The 20,320-nt window shown below is 40.4% G+C and overlaps 1 protein-coding gene across 6 annotated transcripts in view; it reads left to right on the top strand.

Annotated features, from left to right (window-relative positions):
• The window catches only part of HDAC4 (histone deacetylase 4), a 134,502-nt gene that overhangs the window by 11,858 nt on the left and 102,324 nt on the right, over window positions 1–20,320 (top strand). For 5 of the 6 annotated variants that reach the window (XM_026075615.1, XM_026075613.1, XM_026075611.1 and 2 more), the window contains exons 3-4: window positions 14,230–14,380; window positions 18,644–18,764. In XM_026075615.1, coding sequence (XP_025931400.1) covers window positions 14,230–14,380; window positions 18,644–18,764 — 272 coding nt within the window. The remainder of the gene's footprint in view (window positions 1–14,229; window positions 14,381–18,643; window positions 18,765–20,320) is intronic. The other variant, XM_026075612.1, reaches the window with a different exon arrangement.

Genomic DNA, 20,320 nt, shown 5'->3' on the forward strand with positions numbered 1-20,320 from the left:
ATAGCTCTGAATGAAGATGAATGAAGATGCAGTACTCTTTTTAAAGGTATTTTTTAAAAATCAGCTGCTCAGGATGTGTAGCATACTTCCCATTCCCCATGTGTGCGTGCACACTACTGCACACTGCTCCAAGTGTATGCTTGCTCTGCACATATGTTGGGTCAAGGAAGTGCTGCCCACTGCTTCTATCCTCATCTTTGCTTTTAGTGCTATGGGCTGTGAGCGCACAGTCCTCAAATTTGCCTGTCCTGCGAAAGGTCTAAGCAGAGATGCTGGGGATGTCTCTGCTTTGGTTCGCATGTAGACAACTGCTAAGAGGTGCGGGAGATGGATGCATTCCTGTTCAGGAGAACGGCAAGATTATGCTGGAGAAAGATAGTGTGTGGCACATGCAAGGTCCTGAAGGTGAGCAATGTTTTGGGAGGGGGGAAAAAAAAAGGAAGATAAAGGCAATTATTTTCCCTTTTTATTGTTTTTTTTTTTTAGCTTTATTTTTAAAATAAGCTGCAAACCAATACCAGGAAATGTCAAAAAGAAGTAATAACTAGTAAACACGAAGACTGCAGATTTAATGAATTGCTGCATAGCAGTCAGAATATGCTGGAATCATTCTGAACCATTATATCTTTCACAGCAACACAAGACAGGGATGCAGTTTACGATCTTTTCTGTTTATTCAAACAGCGCATCTTTAGATTAAAAATATGAAAGACACATCAACCTCTTGACTTCCCCTTTGGGAGCTAAGAATAAATTAGCTTTATTTGATGACTGGCTTATGGTGCCGCTGAAGGGATTAAGGACGTCGTTAGTCTCTTGTCTCCCAAGCAAGTTGTTCAATGTGCAGAAATAGTTGAGGCCAAGCAACATGGTGCTAAGGTTCTTCAACTGAAAGTATTGCTTCAAAACTTGACTTTACAGTATTGTAACGCCAGTGCCATTGCTTCCTATTTTCAAACTTGCATTTCCAGGTTTCCTGTTCAGTAGAGAGGAGGTTTCCCTTTGGATAAGAAGTGCCTTGGGAATTTAGCCCTCCCAGGACTAAACCTTGATTAAGGTTATACATAATGACAGGGTGCAGAAAGGCTGGAGTGAACTTTCTGCCCGCCTTACTGCTGCAGCACTTTTGGTTTGGGCTTGCACCTCTTCAGGGGAAGGTTCAGTTCTGAAACAACCTCAAAATACAACAAAACACACACACAAAAAATTAAAAGGTGAATGTCAAAGCTCTTAACTTAGTCTGATGTCAAACAAAATGGCAGTTCTCTTTGATATTGGTTCCCTTGGAAATGATCAGGGCCTCAATTATGCTATTTCTATATTATTGTAGAATATATAAATTATACAAATGCAAATTGTATAATTGATATTATACATACAATATATTATATTGTAATTATATTACAAGACTGCTTTGTAAACTGTTTGTGGGGGAGAATTTCTGCATCTTACTATGTTTCACATATTTGGGTGTAACGATCTAGAATCAATTAATTTGGCTCTTTTTTGTTGCAGTCTAATATCTAGCATTTTAATCAACAGTTACAAAACATTTATTCATCTGTTTATGTACTTGAGCAGCAATTTCCCTGCTTTACCCTTTCTTTAGGCTGTTTCTAAAATTTTTTACCCCGAAGATTACAATTCCTAGATTGTAAGTGTATTTTGGATATAGCAGAACAACGTCTGGCTACAGTTACATATACAGAGCAAATACTGCATTGGATCCTGGTTTTGACAAGACATGAGATTTAAATAGCTTTGCGCTCTTCTGTTTATAGACAGTGAAGAGTTTTGTCAAAAGGAATTCAATGGCTAGGCATCTGCTGCTAAAAGTATCGCACAAGAATATACAGGTATAGCTGATGATAAAAATATATTTTAATGCATTTCTTAAGCAAATCGTGCATCCAGAGGGGTGGGGAGAAATCGGTATTTTGTGCAGAAATACATAGAGCCATTATTAAATTACAGCCAGTTCTGTGAAGATTTTAAAGAGGTTACTTATTTTTAAAAAGTTAATGCCTCATACAGCAGTAATCATGTTTTATGTTTTTTATTTTTCTTTATCACTATGTTGTTGACTTGAACACAGAAACTGTTCTTTCTCAAGTGGGAAAGCAGTGAATAGTCTGAATACAAATTATAAGGGATGTAGTATGAATGAAGAGGGAGGAAATGTCCTTCCCCCTGAACAAAACAGTATTGTAGGAGACATCCTAAATTCTTCTTGAGTAAATGAAATTTGGTTTTAAAAGTGCTGGGCATGTCTTCCTATTTTTCTTTTCAAGTAGATTTTTTTTTTTCTGTTGAAACCTGAAGTTTTTGTATTTTCCAGAACTTGGTTTTATCTCAGCAGCAGAATTTTAATCATCTGATCTAGTGAAGAAGGAAAAGATAAGGTTGGCCCAGTCTTCCTGGCTGCATAGATGGTGCCTTTTCCAGTCCTTTCCCCCAGTTAGTCCTTGCTTTAATAGAAAGTCAACAGCTACCTCTATTTGTTGAACCTTCTTGCGTCTCTCTTTTGGAAGAAATGGTCTCCATGTAAAGGCAGCAAATTCCCGAACATCATGCAAGCTGGAGAACCAAGCTCAGAGTGAAATAATATTTGTGGGAGGAAAGTATAATGAATGCAGTTAGAGCTCTGCTCACTGAGGGAGAAGGATCRTTGCATGCCGAGAGTAATGAGAAAACTTTGACATATTTAGGGAAAATAAGCTAAGCCTTAGGAAGGCTTCACGCCATATGGAAATACAGAAAACTGTCTTTCACAACTATAGCGAAGCTTTGCAAATTGCTGTGACTTGACGTCTGAAAGCAGTTCGAGAAAGGCAGTCAACACTGTTGTATGCGGAGGGCTCCAGAGGCTGCTGCAGACTGGCCAGAGAAAGAGGCAGAAGCTTGTCTTCAACAGAGACGCTCACCTTCAGGGAAATGGATTTTCCACTGAGGCATGCTTTGCCAGACGTGCGACAATATTTATAGCCCTCACATCTGCCTCCCTCAATGCAGGCAAGGAGGGAAGAGGGACCTCAGCGCCCAGGCGGGTTGCCCATGAGATGGTGGAAAGCTTCTCCGCAGATTCCATCCTGAGCTTTGCTCAACCTTTGACTGCCAAGGAATTGGTATCGAATTTTTTTTCCTTTGCAAGTCACTGATTCCTGGCCAAGATCAGCTGGAAGTTACCAAAAGGTTTTCCACTTGCCTGCTGGTCAAGGGCCTGAGTGAAATGATTGAAGAGGGATAGGAGACGTGCTTTAAAAAAAGCTACTGCAGGCAGTGCGAGCTCAACAGAGAAGCAGACGACTTGGTGGGTAATGGACTTAATCTCTTCTTTCTGTGCATTGCCCAAACTCAGAGCAGGACTCTTAGGAGCTCTGTCTGTCTTATAGCTAAAGCCCGAAACTTCCTTTAGGAAGCTGATGCATATGAGCATTAGCACGTGACAGCAGGTATCAAAAAAGTATTGTCCTGGTAGTGATATTCCCCAACACTGAGAAGCATCTAAACATCCCAAAGTTCCTCATGGAACGGAAATCTTACCCTGGATGCATGTAAAGCTGTTAATTTTCTCATCTGATGCTATTTCTGTCATCTGAAAAAAGTGTATTTATATGCACCAGTGTCACAGGGAATATTATACTGTATGTGCAACATGTACAGGATGATCAGAGAAGTCATGGGTTTGCATGTAACTTGGACCTTTGTGCATAGGAGGCAGCTCTGATGGCAGCGGTGTTCACCGAGTAGTGATTTGGAAACAGTTTTCTTTCTATTTAATGTAGAAATTTCCTGCATTTAACAGCATGCTGTGCTGCCTAATTCATTGGCTTTATGCCAATAAACAAAAAAAAATAAGTGGAATGTTTTCAGACTTTATATATAGCAGCATTCAGAATGCAAAGATGGTTTTGTGTAGTTTCTGCAGTTTTCAGATGACGTGTTTTTCATTAACATAGCTTCTGATCCCAAATTGATGGTGCTTTCAGGATATTAGTCCTTACACCAGTTGTTTTGAAGCATTTGGTGAAACTCCCTGACCAACCCCCCCCTAATATTTGCTTCTGAAGGTAAAAGCCTTTCAGGGAATCTTCTGGACAGATTTTGGTATGCCGTCAGTAAAATGTTATTTCTTTCCAAGCAACTCAGAGGGCTTCCCTTTCCTCCTGGAGACAGCACCCATTCCTTACAATTTCCATTATTTTCAAGAGAAACTTAAAAATCCAGGAGATACCAGGTGTCTACCTCTGACATGATAGGATTATTAATCTTAGAGAACTGTGTTTGGGGTACAGTCAGCGGTAAAAACAGATCGAACACTTTGTGCCCTGTTAGCGCTTGAAGTCATTGTAAAATGCTCTTTCGTTGTTTCTAGATGGCTTCCTGTTCTTTTTCTGGTGACCTCTCCTCATTTTTCTGGTACAAGTAGCTGACTCCATGGCCTAAAAGGCTTAGGTATAGATCCTGCAAAATTTAATTTCTGACAGAAGTAAGCCCCAGGAAAAGCTTTTGCAAGATGAGAGTGCTTGCTGTCTTTGAAGGGAGAAGGGAGTGACTTTCCTCATGCTCAAAGTCAAGATCTTTTCCAAAACGCCAAGGGCATAGCTACACGCGCCAGTGTGGATAACGTCAACAAATTATATAGCAGCATTTGTATTAGTAAGCTCCATCTCTCAATTAAACACAGAGCCTTTCAGCAGGGTATGTTAACTTGAGCAGCTTGCTAACTAGCATTGATGGTTTCTGGTCTGAAGCTGGCTTGTCCTGGGTTGCTCAGCCGGGGAGATTGTCCACAATGGTCCATATAGACCTGCATTAAAATTGGTAAAAGGAACATTTTGGCTTCTTCTGAGATGGGCTACTGCTTGCTGGGTGGAAGGAGCGAACTCAAACTTTTCCAGCTTTGTGATGCAGACAAACATTTTGGTCAAAAGTGAAATCGCAGATCTAACTGCAGTCAGTGGTCTTAGTGGCTTTCATGCTGTGAGATCTCATGACAGAGTCCTTGGAATTTGCTGCTACAGCTAGCCTTGGCCTCCCTGCACCATTACTTGCTATCCTTGATTTGGGGGGTTCACAGCTTTCTAACTGAGTGTGGTTTCAGACTCATCAAATAGGGGAAATGAAAAGTTTGTTGCTGCCCGAACTCGGCTGCATCGAGTTTCTTGGGTGAAGCCCTCTTGCCCAGAACAGACTTTTACCCAATGCATTTTTTTTTTCGATTTGCTGTCCTAAAGTTGGACTTAAATTGGGCTGACTTTTCATTTGAGGTATTCTGAAGGCTGACCATGGGACCTAAGTGGCAGAAATGGTACCATTCACTGCCTGACAAGTAAATACAGGCACTATCACTGAGAAATTAACGTTCATAACATTGTGATTCTTGTTGCTGTTTATGGTCTCTTAACAAAATTTAGCAGGTGTATGAGAAAACAAAATTGCATTTAAGTGTAAATCATATTGGGAATAACCTCAGTTGTATACACACAATACAAATATTGTTGGATTAATCTTCCTGCTTAAGTTTCTTGTTTGGCTGGTGGTGGTTTGTAAAAAAGAATACATGGTTGGTATGTGGTTTGGTGGCATGTTACCTCTAAATGTGATACCTCTGCTGTGGTTTCATGAACTTCAAATGATGGTGAACATTCATTTTTAGCCTGTTGTGTTCCTTCAGACATGTTGGATGTTTGGCCTATCACTCTGCCTCTTTTCAGAGGGCAGCAAAGAACCGGACTTCCTAGTCTGCTTCACCACCTTGTCCACTGATGCTTAAACCCAGTCAAAGGAAGCTGAACCAGAAACTGTGCGCTGAAATGGTTGCTAAAGCCACATGTCAGCAGTGATGTTGACTGTAGTGGGGACTGGAGGAGTGAAGCAAAAAGTTATGGAACAAGTACTCTGTCCTCACTTGTTGATTAGCTTTTCAACACCCCCTTTCTTTGGAGGATATGTTACTCGGACGTAACATAGTCAGCCTTCATTCTCTTTGCCTCTTTTCCCTTTTCCGGACCATTGTATGGCTCTTTGATTTACAGAGTCCCTACTGCGGGCCTAACTTTGTCTTTAGGTATCTTCTTGCAGTGAGCAGTATCATCATAACCAAAGGGTTTGGTGTAACCGAAGCAGGTGCATACAACTTTCAGTCCCATGACAGTAATCTACTTCTGAACAGAGGATAGCCTCTCCCTTTGCTCCATCCTTCAATATTCCCATGCTTGTTAAATGCACCTTTGTGAAGAATGAGGTGAAAAGAACTCCTTTCCAGAGAACTAGACAACAACCAATTTCCCAGAGTAGCACAAAGAAAAAACACAATGTGCTTTTTTACCAAGTTCTTACTTAAATATCTCCTCCGTTCAGTCAGACTTTGCATGACGTTGCGATCTACCAAGGCACGTCAGTGTTGGGAGTGGGGAATATCAGACGGAGGTGACTTACCTCTCGGGACAATAAGGATGTCTTTKGGAAGGTGAACATTTGTTTTTGTAAAGAAGAGCTGCTCCTTGTGACACAAACTCCTCTCAATAGCTGCAGGAACGTGGTCAGACTTCTGCGTTTCCTACTCCGGGTGCAAGGTGCACAGATTTGTCCTCTCCTTCAATTTAGGCACACATAAAGCACAGCAGAGTTGGATGCAAAAGGGTTCTTTCCCCAGCCACACACACACCTTTTGAGGGGGATAATGGGAGAAAGAACTGCATGTCAGATGCTACAAATGCAGCTCATGACTTTCTCGCAAGGCTCGCAACTAATCTGATTCTGAAGGAAGTGTAAAAACTAGCCTAGAGTTGCCATCAGGGAGTAGAAGGCACATATAAGTACCTTCTCAATAGTATACCTTCAGAGCCACGCAGGTGTTAGAGGGATGAAGCTGCTACTTCATTAATGAAACGCAAGCCATCAGGCTTTTAGGAGAGGTGAGCGGTAACGTGATGGGGGAAAAAAATGGGGATACAAAATTATATGTCTGTATATAAACTGCCAAACTGTTAATGTGGGATCTTTTAGCCTGTAGCTGGCAATCAGGAAACTTAACCGTCATTTGCTTTCCCAAAGCCATTTGAGCTTCATAAACCTGAACCCCAGACATTTGCAGTAGGATATGTCTGAGCGAGATTAGTCGCTTGCCTAGTCAGCTGAGAAAGACTGTTTTTCTCCTGCTGTAGTGAAGAAAGACTGGCTGCAGGGAATTCTGGCATGGGACTGCCTGCTGTCTGCCTCTCCGACAGCTGGAAAGGGGCACTCTGAATATACGTTCAGCTGGTGATACGTCCAAGAAAAGAGATGATAGACATTTGTTCTCCCATGCAGTATTTTCAGATTTTTGTGTCTAGGAACCCTTACGGCTTGGCTCCTGCTGAAAACCACAACTCTTTTTATTTATTTATTTTTTTATCCCCCCTCTCCCAGTACAACCAATTACTTCTAACTAGCCTCCAGTGTTCCAGCAGATATCTTCCATACAACCGTAATAGCTTTGCCCTTGGAATTAAAACACAGCCAAGGGAGAGAGAGTCCTGAAACTGGAGCAATAGGCTGAAAATCCAGTAAACAGGATGGGGAGAACATGAAGTAGAGAATCTGGCCAAAAGAAAAAAGCAGCATTGAAGTTGCTCTAAAATAACCAAGTAAAACAGAACTTCTCCAGGAATTCAGTCAAAATCTATGCCTTTCTGTCCACCCCTGTGCTGTGATTTTTGTGGCGGTGATTTGATGTGCATAGGTTTGGGTTAGTTCTTTCCTGACTGTCATCCACATCTTTGCTTTATTTTTGCAGATTCTGAGCTCCAGATGCTTTTGAATATCTGAATTAACCTCTCACAACTGTAGAATTTTGCCAAAACAGCTTGCAGACAGTTTGCATAAAAAAACAAAACAAAACAACACTTTGCACCAAAACCCCAGCTTGGCTGCCTTCTAGATGAGAGGACAATTATGTAAAGCTTTCATAAGCATTTACTAGGACATGCCTTAACTCGGCCTTTAAGACTGCAAGTTTTGGGGGTGCTGAGAAATTTTTTTTTGGTCTTGTACAGCATTAAGCTGTCAGATTTGGAAGCTAGTATTTTGCTTGCATGTCCTTACAACTTCTTTGCAGCTGCCACCACCACCAGGGACCAGCTTCTTCAAGGGTTGTAAGGATGCAGCAGATAGTTCTGAGAGCAGGTGAACTAGTCGTACAGTGTCCTTGAGCTTTCCAGGAAGAAGTCCTCTGGTTGCAATCAGTTGTGGCCTTGGTTTGAGATGAAAATCTGTCTTCTTACCCTGTCTACCTGTTTCTTCTTACCCTATGCTACCTTGTGCTTGAGGAATTAGGAGTTGCCTACAAACATGAAGAGCTGCAGAGGTGCTCTGGGTGACATCCCACTGCATCCAGTCAGTCTGTAGCTCCTTCAGTAGGTGATCTCTGCCACAGGTGTAGATCCAAGTTAGGAGGTGGATGCAAAACTTAAGGTGCTTTGGATCGCAACAAACTTTCTTTGACAATAAGTATGCCGACTGTTGTTCACCCAGCCTTGCACTAAAATATTTCTATGTGTGATTAGCTTCAGCTGCATGAATTAGGGTGAGCTGCCTGGATACAGACAGTTTTACACTGGCCTCCACTAATTGCAGTAAAGTATTCAAAATATGTATTTTAAAGACCTGGGAGTCCATTAGCCTTTAAAACCACTCATGCTTTACAGATTTTAATCAGTTTTACCAGGTTGTGTGAACTAAACGATGCTTCTGTCATTAAGATGGCTGTTGTAGGGGAAGGAAAAACCTGAGGCATGTGGGCAGAGAGAACTGTGTCTAGCTTCTGGGGAAAGACTAAGGTAGTATTTGCAAGATACTGGGATGCTGGAAGGATCCACATCCTTGGTATTCATCTAGCAAATCTCAAAGGGGTTATGCAAATCTTAATAACATGTCTTAATGAAATACATCCTCATTCTTTTTAGCAAATGGAATCTTTGCTGTCAGTAGCACTCGCTTTTCAGGAGGGCACTGGGTTTCTTTTGGACGGATGCATGTGGAATATTGCAGAGCCCTGCTTTTCCATTTTTGCTGCAATGCTAAAGGGAATTGTTTTAGTTCTGCTTTGCTCAAAACGAAGTTTCTTTGTGCAGGGGAAGTTTCGAGCATGTTTACTGAAAAGGTGCTGGTTGGTTCCCTTTGTGTTCTCAATAGACACGCTTGAGAACTTAACTGAGGAGAATTGAGGAATGCAACTGGCAAAATCTGCTGCACTGCTGAGTCCTTACGGTTAGCTGAAAATTGATAAATACCTTAAAATGCACTACATTCTCCTTGCTACATTTATTACTATTAACATATGCTAAAGGAGCCCCAGAAGCGTGAACTACAGGTACAGTTGAACATTTGTGCAGCTTTCATAAATAGTGGAAGCAGTGACATTAAACATATGCAGGAATCCCTATAGTTACAAATATTTACAAATATTTATTTTGGCAGGAGCACCTTATTCAGATGTTCCTTGCTACGTTCACTAATGCAGAATGCGTATTTGTCACACAGCATACTCCTCAAATTGATATTGGAAATTAGTCTGAGTGCAAGGGATTTCCCTTGGCGTATCACTTTGTATTCCACAAACATTTAAATTTCATTACAGTTAAGAAAAACATACCACTTCAGCTATGGGCAATTAACACACAAGCATTGCAGAACTGGCATTGATATGTTTGCCAGCGAGAAAGATCTGTAGCAGCGTCTTCTAATGTGTTATGTGGTGTGTGAACAAGATCTCAGCTCAGTAATTAATAATCCTTATCAGAGCCACCTAAGCATCCTTTGGTGTATGCCATGAAGTCAAGTTCAAGAGATACTTTTAAATTCCTAACTCAATGTCTAGAAGACCCAAGTGGTGGGAGTTGGTGTCCCATTGAAATATGCTTCTGAAATATTTTGCTTTTAGATATCAGTAGATTTTTTTTTTTCCACTGAGACAGCCAAGTGAAGGTTTAATGTCAGAACAAAGCTAAAATGTGTGGGTATTATCTTGTCAGAAGCAGCTTAGTGTGTGGAGCAGGAGGGGGAATAAAACTGCATGGCAGTTAACCACACGCTTTTCTGCATGTTGCTACCTCTTAAAACTTGCCTAGATTACTTTAACTGAAACAGAAAAGCTAATATTTTTCTGGAGTTTCAGTTTATTTTGTGCATAGGAAAGCTTTCGGTATGTTATCAGATTTCCTGTTTCTCTTGTTTAGTCAGTCTTTAGTGGGTTCTCTTGCTGTTTATGGGTCCTTTTTTTTTTTTTTTTTTTACAAAGCATCAGCAGAAAGACACATTTGAAAATGAGAAAATTAAATTGTAACACCTCCCCCTCCCCACCAAATTTTAAAAGGAAAATCAGGGCACGGTCTAGTGTGAAGAGAGTTCTTAAAGCTTATGTTTTTAAAGCACGGAGAAATTGTGCGACTTTCATGCAGATAGCTCTGTTTCCTCTGACTGCAATATAACCGACGTGGATAGTGACAGCAGCAAGGATGAGCAATGCAAGCCTCAGCTTGGGTTAGCATCCCAAATCCTTATCCGAGCTTGCCGGAGACGGGGGAAAAACCCGCATGCAATCTGTGCTGCAGGATCTTCACTGCAGTTGCCTGAGCTGGCTAGGTTAAAGCTAGCAGGCATCTGACTGCATCGCTATCACGCCTTGCCTTTGCTGAGTGTGCACACCATATATTTCCTGTCAATAGTGTCTATGTAGTTTGTTTTCATGCCTAAGTGCAGAAAAACATTTATGCTGTAAGAGTTCAGATAGAGTACGAAAATGAGTTGTTCAGTCATTTCTGAGGCTCCAGCAGACAACAAAAAAGTGAATTCATGGATAAGATTGGAGAGGTTGCTTCACTTTTTAAGTTTGGAAAGATCTGTAGCTATATTAAGAATGCTCTTTATGGAAACTGGGGTCAAAATTCAGCTGAAACAAAGCATCTTTAATGAAACTTCTATAAGCCATCCAGATACAAATCTGTCTTTTCATTTACTTTTCACTACAGATGTCAATGAAAGCATAATTCCTTCTAAAGCATCTTAATGTATGTAAAACATTACAGGAAGCATAGCATGCAAAGCTTGGGAGACTGCAGATGGAGAGAAAAGGCTCCTTATTTCATAAAAAATAACAAAACCTGTTTTAACATATTGTGCATTAAATATTGTTCATTTGCATACTTTCTATGGGTACGTTATAAAAGCCCACCATGTGGTGGACTTGTTGGAAGTCTGAAATGATACTCTATCCCCAAATGGAGACGCGTTAGCGGAAGCGGCTGCTTAATTACACACCAAAAAAGACTGGTTGCCTCTGTGGGCTTCTTGTTTTTACTTTTGTAGGTGGTTTAGAATCTCAATTACTTTTTTTGTTTACATAAAATTTAATAGAATTAAGAGGAGACACAGGTAGAATCACTGGTAACTTGTGTTTGGTGTTTTACAACAATCTGCACGCTTTGAATCAACAGCAGGGACTACTTGATCATGTGTTTCCAGCAGATAGCTGGGCAGATTGCAGAATGCCAGCTAAACTATTTTTTTGCACGCTTTTATAGAATTGTATGATTTTAATGTACCCCAGCTAAAACACTTGGTGGTACAAATGTAGAATAGCAGAAATTAAACAAAGAAATTCCTGTCGAAAGCCTAAATAAAAAACGTGAAAAAGGAAGAAGAAAAATCACTGATATGTAGGGTGGAAGTCTTGCATGCACACACACATATGGTATTAAGTTTTGGAGAAGAGTGGAGACACGTTCCCAACTTACTAACCATGCCAGAAGTGGCCCGGGCCCTTTCCAGGATTTTGCAACCTCAAGCAGTGGGTGGTATCTGAGCACAGATACCCATTAAGTCAAGGCTTGGAGAAGTCTCATCTATCGCCAGAGCCTACATAGCATTAAGGGTTTTGAAAGGTAACGTTGCCAGCTTCAAATCAATCTGCCAGTTTATAAGCTGCCAACGTAAAGATTGCAGGGCGAGCGTAATATGATCATGGGTACCCGCTCCGGGGAGCAAACGTGCTCCTGCATTTGGAGTGATTTGCAAGGGTAATGAGAGCAGCCCGAGCAGCTTGATTGCTGGACAGGGAGCAGATGAAACTGGGAAGTAGCAGTGGAGTAACAGCGACCTTTCTTAGGATAAGGCGGTGGTATCTTAAATCTTAGTCTGAGCTTTTTCTTAAGAAAACAGTGGGTTTTTTTGATGGTGCTTGGCGTTTTTCAGGGGAGAAGCCCTGCATTGGGGAAGTGCCTGTTGCAAGCCCCACGGAAATCCATTCGCACCTAGAGAAGCGACAAGCTGTTGCAGCTTGTCATTTGTCATCTGCTTCCCCTCAGCATGTTTCTCTCCTGGCCTGCTGTCAAAACGCAGGGCATTCTCTAAGCTCTGGCAAGTACCTCTCCATGACCTGGAGGAGCCAAACTGCTCCTCTGAGCTCCCAGAAAAACACTCCTGGACCCACAAAGGATACACTGGGCTGGGACATTCCAGAGAGATGGTCTGCCCCAAATTTTGCAGGAGGTTGGTGTGCGCACACAGCTTCTAGGTGTCCAGATTTGACACCTGGGACTTTGGGAAGTGGTGAGCATGACCACAAAGAGCTGTCGGGGCTCAGCCCCTTTGGCAGTGAAGCCCAGAGGGCTAAGACTTGGAAGATCTCATGCTAATTCTGGTTTTACTGTGTGGTTATGTGGGAGCAACTTAGGCTCTCTTCTGCTTCCCTGTCTACAAAATAGAATGGTAATGGTATTGTGGCGCAAGATTTTACAGCTACCAGTGTTTTATCTGTAGACAGTTACAGGCTTGGCTGATTTCAATGTCTAGTGCTACTTTTTCAGCCTAACTATAAAACCCACCATGGGACAGTAACTGGAAGCAGTGGGAAAGGCACTAGGTCACCTTGCAAAACTCTTAACAAATTTGTCCTCGAAAACCCAGGGCTGGAAACTCCCTATGTGGTTTCATGATCAGCTTAAGCTGAGGTGAGACTGAGCCGCTGTTGAAAGGGTCTTTTCCCCATCACCTCCCATGTGTGGCTGTGCTGTGAGTTTGGGCTGCTTGCTAGGCCAAGGCAACCAAGCAATGAAAAAGAAAAGAAAAAAATGCTGTTACTGCTTCCACAAAAATCGAGGGAGACCCAAGGTGGCCCTGCAGGAGTGTATGGAGACTGTGACCAGCTGCCTCGGTGGCAGGCTGAAGCTCGTCGTTGGATTGGAGGGGTCGATTGGCAAATGCATGGGAGGAAACCAGCACCTCTTYTCAAAGTTGTTCTCTTGTTGGCATTCCCAACCCAACAAGTGCTGTGCCCTTGACTGTATTTATGAAAAGGCGGGTGCCAAAACCTGACTTTTAAAAATCAGCTTAGTAAAAAAAAAACAACAAAAAAATCCCCAAATGATCCAGCGAGTGCCAGATACCACTTAACCATTTTGGTGTCTGCTTGCAGCAAGAAGACCTTGTAAAAATTAGGTAATCTCTGCACAGGACTTTGTAAAGTGCTGTTACCCACAAAACACTATGTTAAAGGAGCCTTTAGTGCTTCAAATCTTGAACATCCAATTTTATGAAGGTTTGGCAAATCTTGACCTTAATTGGGCAGCCTGTCTCGGGGTTCTTTCTGTGAATGTATGTGGGAGTGGGGTAAATCCTTCCTTGAGTGAAGGAATATCTTGAGAAAGATATTTTATAATTAAGCTCAGGAACTGATGATGATCATGCTAATGAGCCCACAGGAAGCTGTAGTCTTTTTGCATTAACTTTGAGTTTGAAGGTTGTGCAGCGGACAAGGGAAGTGAGCAGCACTGGATGAAGTTAGGAAGATACCCCCGTCCCTGGCTACTCTTCTATATGCACAGAGAGAGACCAAGAGCTTTTGGAGAAACCAGTGTGCAGTCATATAATTAAAGGCTTATTCAAACAAGCGTATGTACAAGGGAACTGAACTGGTTTTGCAAAGCATATTTTGGTTCAAGTGTCTGACTTGAGAAGCTCAGTAGTACTTCTTCAGTGTAGGATTATCACATGATGAGCATATGAGTATTCATGATTAATATGTCCTAAGTTGCTGTGGGGGGCTTTGTCCCTTGACAAAGGACATGTTCTTTTTCTGCTTCTTTGAATTAAACAACATTATTGGCAGCTGATTGTAACTTCTGTTTTAGCGCTGGGAACTCTGACTGTTAATTTGATCTTTTTTTTTTCCTCTTCCCTTCTCCACAGCAGCAGCAGGAGATGCTGGCAATGAAGCATCAGCAGGAACTCCTGGAGCACCAGAGGAAGTTGGAGCAACACCGGCAGGAGCAAGAGCTGGAGAAGCAGCATCGAGAGCAGAAACTTCAGCAGCTAAAAAACAAAGAGAAAGGAAAAGAGAGTAAGTAGCAAAAACTCCCTTGTTTCAGCAATGAAAAGCAGAGTAGATGAATGGAAACCGTAAAACTTCCACTCTGCTAGCTTTATAAAACTAATGAAACCTTCATGATGGCCTCTCTGCAGAGCTCAACTGCACAGGGAGCTTGTGTAAAGTCTTAGGAGGTATTGAGGGGAGAAGAAAAGTGTAGTTCCATGCTTTATCTTCATTTTTGTCTTACTAAATGCCATTTTTGCATATTTCAAAAGGAAGTATATCATCTCTTTATTTGATTTAACATTTTTAAAAGTATTTTTGGCAGCATTCCTAATGGAGACAGAATATTAAAACCATAAAATACGCCAGATGCACACTGCATTTTTCCCTTTTTTTTTTAATTTCACTCTTTTAAGATGTATCTAAGTTCTCAGTTTTTAGCTTTAAAGTGTTTTCATTCAGAAAGTAGTTCTTTTATGAGGTACAGACTGTTGTTGGCTCTTGCATACTTTTCCATGGTTATTATGTGCTTCACAAGATTCAGTGAAATGATTATGGCCTCAACAAATCCCTTATCAAAGACACTTGGTTGCTTGTTCTGTCTTCTTTGGAAGAGAACTGGAGGAAAAATACCTTGTGAACTTGTACTATCAACTCATTAGTTCTTCCTTCCAAATGAAATAAGGAAGTATGCGGTGGAAGAAGCTGAGAGGATTCAAGGGCAACAGGAGATAAGCCACTGACTGGGGACCAGCAATGAGATAAGGCTTCAAGAAGGACTTTTCTAGTAGAGAAGTAATGGGGACTAGGGGAAAATTAGCTGAAGTTTGAATTCTGTGCTCCCTGCATATGTGTTTTGCAGGGGTAGACTTGAAGCTGCATTCAGAATAAAGGAAAGAATGGGTCAACCCCAAAATCTTAGCAAAGCAGTTCATAGGAATTCAGACTTTTTTTTTTTTAATAATGGGAGAAAAGCCAAAGGATCAGAATTTACTTTAAAAAAAAGCAGTTTAACATTGAGGAGTGAGTAAAGGTGATGCTAATACAGGTTGGCTACTGTGATGTCCAACTGGCTGCCATGTGAGATGCTTTCCTTTATCCTTTGGGTACATTGTATTATTTTCCTAAGTAAAGGCAGCCGGTTTGAACTGGATGAAAGCTGTTAAGTATTTCCACTTCACCCTGTTGTTCTCATCAACTGTTGATATTGTATCAATGTTTTGTTGGTTGTCTCTGCAAAATTCGTCTCTGTTTGTTCTCATTAAAATAATTTACAAATAACAAAAATGCCCGAATCTCTTAAAATAACAAAAGAATCTGAAGCACCTTTTGGAAAAAAAATATAGGGGTAGAGAATAGAATAGAACTTGGGGATGTTAAGTTGAAGAGCCTGTTCCCATGGCTACAGTTTTATTTTTAAAATACTTTTATTTAAGAAGTGCTATGGTGTATAATCACTAGAGCAGCTAAGCTCTCAAGAATACTTAAGTTATTTTTCTTGCATCAGAAAATTTTGTTAAATGTAACACAGCTAAAATTGTCCTAATCTGAAATATGAAGAGCATGTAATAGATAAAAAATATAGTTTATTCTCCCTCCTTGCCCCATCATTGGAAGCCAAAATTTATTGTTTCGTACCTTTTAGAAGGTAAATCACAAATAGATTTACATTAACATAATATCAGCTCCTTGATTTCTCATCTGAGGAGTCTTAACCTGTCCCTTGTGAACCGAAATCTGCCATTGTAATGCTTCTGATCAAAAGCATGGCTTCCAAAAGAGGAAGGAAAAGGTCTGTCAAGCAGATGTTCTTTCCTCGTGCCGTACAGGATAATAAGCAATAGCTGGTCTTCCTGTCTTTCCACTGTTACCATTGAGCCTCAAACAAGTTCTGTGCATGGCTTTCCAGACATGCATCATCTGTCTCTGTCTCAGTCCTGCTGGGCATTAAATCCCGGGTTGCTCAGGCAGCCTTTGACTGTGGCTCACAGTGGACTTTCTCCTGCAAGCTGGCTGGTTATGGGTAGCCCACACTATCGTTAAATGCTTTCGCCCATTAATTTCCATTTATTCTGTTCCTCTGTACTTGCATTGTGCAGCCTCTTCTTTGCGCAGGAGTTTGGTGCTGCTTCTTCTTTTATTCTCGTCCTCTTCCCCCTACCTTTACCTTATCCTATATTCAGTTCCAATATGATCTTGGGACAATATATATTTTATTTTTCTCTCTGCCATAGTAATGTGGCTCAGCCTATTGTCTCTTGATTTAGGCCTGTTCTTTCTGTAGTACTTTGCTCGCTGCAGCTCTCTTTCACAGCTGATATGTTTTTTGCTCCCTGCTCCTCTTAGGCACTCAGTCCCTCCAAAATGAATGTGCCATATTCATACTCTGCAGTTTGTTTTTTCCCTCTCCATGCACATTTTCCTCCTGCCACAGCCCAAGCTGTTATACTGAGCTCTTGCTCTCCAGCTCCTTCGCTCTTGTCCCTCCTTTTACTCTGCCATGTCTTTCAATTCTTTAGGGTTGAATGTCTTGCTTCCCACCTGTGGCCTTACACCTGTACTTATAGATTTTTGAGGTCTGACTTCTGTGGTTGCACTCTGCTGATACACCTTCACGAGATGCTGTCATGTGCACAACGGGTTGGACCTTTTTGCCTTGGGCTTCTTCCGTAACATCCATACTGGAAGCTATGTAGTGCTTCTGCCTATATGTAGGACTTGGTTTAAAATAATTCAGTATAGCATGTAAAAAGTGAATTAGACTTTTTTTTTTCCTTTGATCTTTCAACTGAAGGGTTAAGGGCTAAATATGGGTCAGAACATCTCACATGGCAACTTTGTCTATGGCTACGGCACAGCGCAGTTTTTATCTTGTTTTGCATACGTGGGGCCTTTCAACTTCTAATTAAAAAGAAGAGGTGCCAGTGGAGCTTTTGCAAACCTCAGGATCTAAAAACATTTGGCTTGAAGCCTCCTAAGTAGTGTCAGATTTATTCAAAGCCCATACAACACAGGCACGTTTGGTTATTTTAAAGATGTGAATAATTTAGAGATTAGACTTTTTGGAGAGATATAAGGCCTTTATTTGTGGATTCCTGGACTTATCACCCATTCTGGTCTAGTCATGTGCTTTGCTATGAATTCATATACAGCTCCTCTGTTGAACTTCCTGCTGGAGCACTTTCCAAAACTACATTTTGTAGAACTAGTGAGATAGTGCTCCAAAAGAGCAAATTTTCAAGCTTTTCAACCGTGTCTAAATGGTTGAGCAATATTAAATCTTCAGGCAGTGCTTTGTGGAAATATTGCAGTTTTCTTCTTTTGTGGAGATCCAAGTTGAGCAGAATGCAGGAGAGAAAAGGTCACCCTGTCATATTTGGAGTTTTTACTCTCAGTAGAGCAGACCGTTTTGCTGGCCTTTTGATTTTTTTGTAGCCCAGATATTTTCCTTTGGAATTTTTTGGTTTACGCTGTGGTATAGATGAACCATCGTTTTCCACATGTGCTGCCTGCCAAACTTTCTATGCATTGCTCCGTCAGAAGCTCTGCCTGCGAATCTGTTCTGTCAACTGAATGATAATTTTAATCCATCATCACAGTAAAACAGACTGGTCTCTATTGTGGAGCAAATAATGATTAGAAATTACACAGTTGACATTTTAACTCTACACTTCAAAATTACTGACTTTTTTTTACTGTTAGATTTTCTATTTGAAGAAATAGATTGCACACTTGTAAATGAATTGGAATATTATGTAGGTCTTATTGTACACAGATACTTTTGAACAAAGAGGTCCTTATTTACAAGATTTTTCAAGACAAAATCTACATATGAGACATTCGTCTCATTCCCCTTCTGCTTGCAGATGTGACATTTAAAAGTTGAGTGTACACAAGACCCTTTTTCTTAAATACCTTTGATTAAAAGAAAGCTGGAATACCTACTACAAGTGCTTTATTCTAAGTGTACTTTTATGCAAGTGTAAAAATCCTCTTGAGAAATCTTTTATAGTAAAATGATAAATCTCTAATTAAATCTCCATTTTTAAACATAGGTTGTGATTATATGCAAAGCCAAAGGAAAAGAAAAGGAGAGCTCCTTAACGGAGGCACTTTGGTCTTTTCCCTTTGAAAGAAACGTTCTCTATTGGTTTAAGAATGAAAGATTTAATTCTGAGTGTTTATTGGAAATTTTAATTCTTAAAGCTTGTGAATTTTTATTCATTTCTGCTTTCATCCAAAGTGCATTGGTTAAGTAACCTTTCTTTTTTATTATTATTGACATTTCAGGTGCGGTGGCAAGCACAGAAGTAAAGATGAAGTTGCAAGAATTCGTCTTAAATAAAAAGAAAGCTTTGGCACACCGGAATCTCAACCATTGTATATCCAGCGATCCTCGCTTCTGGTATGGGTAAGTGGTACTGGGCTTATCTTAATGATTCAGCCGGTGCCACCTTTTTTCACAATTGCTGGAGATGTGGGGAATAGAGCTAATGTCTTTACTGGATGAAGCAGTATAAAAATAGAGCTAGGGTTTGACTTTAATTTTACAAAATAACCAAAATGCTTTTTTCAGTGGGTTTCCATAGGAGTAATTCTTATATCATCTGTGATGGTCGCATTATTTCTGTGAGCAGAGGTCTCTGTTCTCTTCTTTAGTCCATGATTATTCAAATTAGCATGTTCCACCATCTAGATCAACCTTTATATGTTATCTAATTTTTCACCCCAAATTTGGTCCCACCAGGTGTAAGAAAACTTGAACTTTATGAAAACAGGGAAGATGCTTTTTATGTTAACTGAGTTGCAACTCAGGATGGTTGATCTAGCATTGCATTTTTAAAGTCTTGAATGCTTACCTCTCATCTTGAGCTCTCAAGGCTGGAAGTCTTAACTTGGCCCCTCTCTTTAAACTGTGGAAAATAGGAAGGGTGTCCTATCTGTAGTTTAAATCACAATTGCCCCATCATCTACTTTTTCTACCGAAAACTATGGGTATCCTATAAAACCCAAATGTCATGTGGAGTGAGATGGTAAAAGTTGATGTCACAGTGACATGGGACATGGAAATGTAAGTGATATTGTGGGTGGCATTAAAGATGCACAGATTCACTTCCAGAAGTTCACTTCTTTATAGTGTAAAGTAAAATCAGAAAACTTGAGATGATTTGAAAACATTCACTGCTAAAACAGTCTAAATGTCTACTTTAAAAAAAAAGTAAATCATTCTGAACGTCATCTTTAGTGACCATAAAATTCATGAAATTTTGAATGAGAAAAGCCAAGGAATTTTTGGAGTGAAAATTCTGTTTGCTTATCTGACAGTATTTTAAGTCTTAAGAAATAAACATGTATTCAGGGATGATGAGGTCGTGGCCAGAAGATGTTTCCAAACTCAAGAAAATAAGTTGAAATTATACTTAAAATATATCCCAGCTATGAGGCAGTGCAGAAATGTCGAAGTGTATTTTTCAGAAAAATTCTAGCATTGTTTCATAAGGGTGAGATTGAGCAATTTTAATATGTCTGTGAAAATAGCTTTATCTGCTCTGAGACTTGAGAATTGTATGGCTATGGCACTGGTTGAAGTACTGAAGCGTTGGTAATTTATGCAAAGATAATATTTAAGGCCCCCTAGGTCAGTAGTAGAAGAACTAGGAGAAACTGAATTTCAATCAAGAGGAAATAATTATCATTTTAGATAACTGATTTTCCACTGTTCTTCTTAATTGAGAGTCACCAAGAAATTTGTGCATTTTGTTAAAAGCAGTTGAAGACTCTGTGAGCTATTATGTTCTCCATTTTTCCCAGTCAGTTAAATGCTGAGTTTTTAAGGCAAAAGTGGCATTAAATCACATAGATAGAATTAAGAATAATAAGTGAAAGTTTTCTTCCAAAATCTTTGATCCTTTGGCCCTAGGGAAACCTGACATAGAATTGTCATTATATATGAATTTCATCTATTAA

Source organism: Apteryx rowi, unplaced genomic scaffold, assembly GCF_003343035.1.
Source record: "Apteryx rowi isolate R43461 unplaced genomic scaffold, aptRow1 scaffold_407, whole genome shotgun sequence".
Classification (NCBI taxonomy): Eukaryota; Metazoa; Chordata; class Aves; order Apterygiformes; family Apterygidae; genus Apteryx; species Apteryx rowi.